The following is a 5,962-nucleotide window of genomic DNA, read 5'->3' on the forward strand; positions in this document are numbered from 1 at the left end:
ATTTGGTTTAGGAGCAAGTAAAATAAAAATAATAATAAGAATAAGAACATTATAGTCTAATAAAACAATTAATTGAGTCTTTTTAAATATTTTTATTAACGGATTTGATAGTATGATAACACTAGGGGTATAAGATCTAATAAACACCAAACATGACTGTCCTGCCTAATTAGACTAAACCTCAGTGAGATTAGTATATTTTGCCAATAAAATAAAAATAAGAAAACACGCTATATTTCAAATTAATGATGATAAAACAAAAGGCAGAAAAAGAGTGGGTTATTGAAGCTTCTCTTAGCTATCAGAGCCAGGTTTCGATCCTGGGACCTGTGGGTTATGGGCCCACCACGCTTCCGCTGCGCCACTCTGATTTGTTGATTGAATGGTTAAATGAATACTAATATTTTATAAATAACGAAGTTTGGTTCAAAATTGTGCTGATAAGGTTGCTTGGTTTCAGTTATTTGCTCTGAAAATCAATCATGGCCTCAATTCCATGTACTATCCAACTAGCCTTGTCATCAAAACCCTGTAATTATTCGTCTTCTTCAAGTGGGTCGATTCAATGTTCGTCCAACCTTGGTTCACAGTTTCTGGGTATCCAAAAGAGGCTCGGATGGTTCAGACCCTCCAAGATCGGACCCAGCTCAGGTTCCAGAGCTACATGTTGGTTCAAATTCGGTAAAAATGGTGTCGATGCTGAGGGTGCTGGCATTTACGGCAGCCAAACTCGAGATGATTTCGACCGCGACGATGTTGAACAGGTACTACTTTCTCTCTCTAGAATTTTGCAACCTCAGTAGAAATTTCGAGAGACCAACTAACTGTTCTTAAGCATTTTTAAGTAAGTTCAAACAGGGCTATCCTACTTATTGAAACTGTTGGTGGTAGGTGAAAGATGAAATCTTATCTGTTTATCTTTGTATGCTGTTTTCGTTCACTGACATGACCTAAATTTTCTGATATTCATGATCTTGAATTTGCATAAGAAATAGGATTCAAATTGGGATATCTAGAAATACTTTTGATTTTCTTTGAAATGTTGTACCTAAGCAGAGGATAACAATTCCACTTGTACTGAGATATATATATATATATATCTCAAGGGTTAGAGAACCTGTGTGTGTGTATGTATTTATTGATTAGTCATCAATAGATGCGTTGGAGTGAACATGTGTGATCACTTATTAGTTGTGGGATGAAAAGATACATCTCAAAATCAATAAATATAACATATTCAATGTGAACCATTGCAACCTATTATAGTGGGTGTATCTGGTGATGAGCCGACACATATAAATGGTTGTGTCCAGTGAAGAGAGACACCCAATCGTTCAATTCATTTTCTTCTCTCTCCCTCTTTAGACTTGAACTTAACCTAAGTGGGTTCAAACTATAGGTCAAGTGGTCCAAGCTACTTAGACTCTAATCCAATTTCATCGAGCCATATTAAGATTGTCCGAACTATTTGGTTCGGATTGCAGTACCCAATTTAGCATTTATATAGTATAGATGTATTTTTAAGTCAGAAAAAGTATTACACAGAGGAGGTTCGTTGTATTCATGAGTTTGTAGTGATACTACTAATAAATGTAAACCGTTGTATCTTGGAAGACCAGCGCCGCAGAGTCTGTCAACACCATGCGAGGCGTAAATTGTCTTAAGGACATAGTATTCAATACTAGCCTTGATCCAGGTTCTTTATTTATTATTATTATTTTATTGCTTTAATTTGCATGTTTAATTAAATATCGAGTTGCATATTTAATTAATTATTTTTTAACATATTATTAATTATCTCATCACATAAATTTTTATTATTTATTTATTTTTATTATTATTTTTTTTTTTTTGAAAAGTTAAGCAAGTTTTATAGATAGAAAGAAAATACAAAGAGGGCCTTTGGCCAAACACAGCCCAAGATTTAGGCAAACAAGCCCAACAGCCAAACCCCAGACTAAAGCCTATTCCAAAAACAAACAAATATCTTGTGTTAAGGAACTGAAAGCCGATAATAGAAGCTCTTTGTTGATAGTTCTAGTGTACAAGCCTTAACGGTGACAGAGAGATCGACCAGCTCATCATTCGTCTGGCGGTCTCGGAGGTGGTCTGCAACATAGCGATAAATTCCAGGTGCTCAGAATCGATCTCGAAGTTGAGTCGTCGTGAAAGCAACCTAATTTAAGGAGAGATGTGATGGAGTTGCAAACTTTGGACAAAATCGCTCCCTGCAAAAATGTCATCCCATGAAAGATGCGATTGTTCCGTTCTTCCCAAGTATGATAAACCATGGCTGAGAAACATATCTTCCTTACCATATTAATTGATGAATTAACCCTCCAACATTGACAAATCCACAAAATCATCTCTTCCTATGTAGGAAACGATTTATAGAATCTGCACCTGTCTTGGATGAACTTCCATAGAGGGGAGGAGAAGACACATTTGAAGAAGAGATGTGTGTGTGATTCAGTTTCAGTGTGGCATAGAGCACATATGTTTTCATGGTGAGCTATTGCCTTGCTATCAAGAGTAGGTAATCTGCTTTGGACAGCTAACCACATGTTAAATCTCATTCTTGGAGTCGTTGGTGATTGCCAAACCAGGTTGTACCAAGGTACCGGAGCTCCATGGCCTGTGAGATGGAGTGTTGTGTGCTTTAAGCTGAATGAAAATTGTTTGATTAGTCATCAACAGATGCATTAGACTGAACATGTGTGATCACTAGTTAGTCGTGGGATGAAAAGATGTAACTCATAACTAATAGATATAACATATTCAATGTAAACCATTGCAACATATTGCAGTGGGTGTGTCTGGTGATGAACAGACACATAAAAATGATTGTGTCCAGTGATGGAGAAATACATATAAATGGTTGTGTCCAGTGATGAAGAGACACACCCAATCCGAAAAGGCACTTCTATTTCTATAAATACCCCCTTGGACTGCCATAATGCAATCGTTCAATTCATTTTCTTCTCTCTCCCTCTCTAGACTTGAACCCAACCTAAGTGGGTTCAAACCATAAGTAAAGTGGTCTGAGCCACTTAGACCCTAATCCAATTTTATTGAGTTATATTAAGATTGGTCCGAACCATCTGGTTCGGATTACACCCAATTTATCATATATATAATATAGATGCATTTTTGAGTTAGAGAGAATATTGCACAGAGGATGTTCGCCGTATTTACGAGTTTTAGTGCTGCTAGTGATAGATGTAGACCGTTGTATCCTGAGAGACAAGCGCCAAGAGTCCGTTAGCACCATGCGGGGCATAAATTGTCTTAAGGACATAGTATTCAATACTAGCCTCCATCTAGGTTTTTATTTATTATTATTATTTTATTACTTTAATTTGCATGTTTAATTAAATATCAATTTGCATATTTTATTAATTATTTTTTAGCATATTGTTCATTATCTCATGGCATATTAGTATAAGGTTAGTTATATTTAAATGCCCTTTGAAACATATGTTTTCCAACATAAGTAAGTGTAACAACTTTGAAATTGATTCTGGGTAAAAGGGTTTAATAAAAAAATGCAGTGACTTAATATGCATTTCAAGGTTTTGAGTTAAATTTTAGTATTTGTCGTTTCAAGTTTAACGCCCAAATCCAGTTGTGAAGATGTTGAAAATTATTGCCAGGAATGGTGAGACAATGAGAGTGCCTGTAGATTTGCACCTCCAACTTTGGGGTGCAAGTATTGAAAAAAATAAAAATAATAAATTGCTTTATGTCTACCAAATATAGGCTTTTGATTTTGAAGAGGAACGTAGTTGGGGAAGGGAAGATTCAACTACTAAAATGTTGGCAGTGTCATATGCACTCAAATTTTAGCGCAACTAATCACTTTCATAGATGCTTTTAAGCATTTACATGGCTATTTAAATCCTGTCATATCTCGTCTTTATTTTCAGTGTTTTTTTTTCCCTCTTATTTCATAAAAGTTCCTTCAGTAGATTTCATTATCAATGATGAGAATCAAATAGCGATTGTGATTTTCAACTATTGCCAACAGTCAATGTCTTCAGATTCTTTGTTTCATTTTCACGAGGTTAAGAATTATCACGAGTGCCTGTGCATTTTTGTGCAAGGGGCTGATCTACCCTTTTCATCGCACCGTTTAATTCCTCAGTTCCTCTTGTTTGTTGCTTTTCACTTGGTTCACATTTTGAAAAATCGATTTAAATTTACTTTTCCAATTGTTTTCATAATTAGTAACCATTTCATCACTGAATTGCCAAAGATTTGACCGTAGTGTTTATCTTTTATTTGATTCTATGGTTGGAGATAAATTTTCTTTCCACCCAGATATCTAGACGTGGTGTAGAAAGTCATCTTTTGTTTGTTTGGAAATTTTGCTTCATATCCTCTGAAATAATTGATCTGCATCTATATCTTGTTATTGAGATTATACTATATTTTAAGCCTAACTGTACTGTGTGTCTTGCAAAAATATACAATCTATATTTGATTAGGTTAAGGTTTCATGACTAATATGATCAGTACGTACACTGCAGTACTTCAACTACATGGGGATGCTTGCTGTGGAGGGTTCATACGATAAGATGGATGCTCTCTTAAGCCAAAACATCCACCCAGTAGACATCTTGTTGTTGATGGCTTCCTCGGAAGGTGATAAGCCGAAAATTGAAGAGCTACTGCGAGCTGGTGCTAGTTATACTGTCAAGGATGCAGATGGACGGACTGCGCTTGATAGAGCAGCGAGCGATGAAATCAAGGACTTCATCCTTGGTTTTTCAGTTCAGAAAACATGATCAGAACTTTTCTTACAAGAACAAATTTTTGTATTTGTTTTTGTGCTTGGTTATTCGCTTTTCGTATCCATCTTTTTAGTTTGTTATCTGTTCTCCTAGCGATCATTGAAGTCCATTCGACTGGGATATTTTAGCAGATGTAACTGAAATCATGCAATTACTGGTGACAAAATTTAATGATTTCATCAGAATTTTTATAAAACATTATCAGAGTTTGTTACAAGACTAAATTTTTGTATTTATTTTTGTGCTTGTTTAGCCCTTTTTGTTTCCAATTTTTTATATTTCCATCCTTTGAGTTTGTATTCTATTCTCGTAGCTATTGTTGAAGTCCATTCGACTCGGCTATTTTAGGAGTTGTAATTGAAATCACGAAATTACTAGGACGTAATTGAATGGTTTCCTCAGAATTTTATAGTCATTTAGGTTAGATGAAAACTAATAGCAAAAGTGTGAGTGATCCGTATGTTTCGAACTAAAATATTTTTATTTTTTAGGTAAAATATTTTTTTTATTTGTACTTTTCGATATTTGGTAAAAGTCTAAATGAAAGTTGACGTTGAGTCTTTTGAACGGGACCTATAAACTAACTTACAAAAAATTAATGGATAAATTATTTTTGTAAAATTTTAATATATTTTTTTTTCATAAATATTTTATAACAACCAAATACCAGAAAATAAAAAAATATTTTCGGTAAAATATTTTACATCCAAACAAACCAAGCCAAAAAAATTACTTTTCCGCTATGCAATCTTTTTAACTTTAAATTTTTTCAAGAAAGTTATGAAAAAATATTATTTTTATAATTGGAATGCATGCAACTTATAAGGAAAAAAGGGGTATTATAGTAAATCACACAACTTTCTTGTAGAAAAAATTTATAAAAAGTTGGATGGTTAAGGAATTTTATTTTATTTTTTAAGATTTTTCCTTTTCAGCTATCCAAACTTCTAAAATGAACATAACAGAAGGAGGAAATTTTTTTAAAAATATTTCTTTTCTTTTTTACTAAATTCATCTAGTCAAACGAAGCCCAGGAATTAATAAAAAAAACTTCATTGATCTTTGAATGAATCATTAATTATTGAAAGTTATAAAGCACGATTGAAAAACACAGATATATAAATGGAGAAGTTCCATACCTTATTACTAGAAGAAGTTAGAAATTTTGT

At 33.8% G+C, this 5,962-nt stretch overlaps 1 protein-coding gene across 1 annotated transcript; it reads left to right on the forward strand.

Moving 5' to 3' along the window:
- Positions 1 to 433: 433 nt before the first annotated feature.
- Positions 434 to 5,045, forward strand: LOC132311062 (protein LHCP TRANSLOCATION DEFECT). The gene is made up of 2 exons (XM_059808773.1): positions 434 to 764; positions 4,530 to 5,045. Exons 1-2 carry the CDS (start codon positions 483 to 485, stop codon positions 4,785 to 4,787), a joined length of 540 nt encoding a protein of 179 aa, XP_059664756.1. The 5' UTR covers positions 434 to 482; the 3' UTR covers positions 4,788 to 5,045.
- Positions 5,046 to 5,962: the final 917 nt, after the last annotated feature.

Source organism: Cornus florida, unplaced genomic scaffold (genome assembly GCF_030987335.1).
Source record: "Cornus florida cultivar Cherokee Brave unplaced genomic scaffold, ASM3098733v1 CherokeeBrave_3.0.0_Hap2_Chr06, whole genome shotgun sequence".
Classification (NCBI taxonomy): Eukaryota; Viridiplantae; Streptophyta; class Magnoliopsida; order Cornales; family Cornaceae; genus Cornus; species Cornus florida.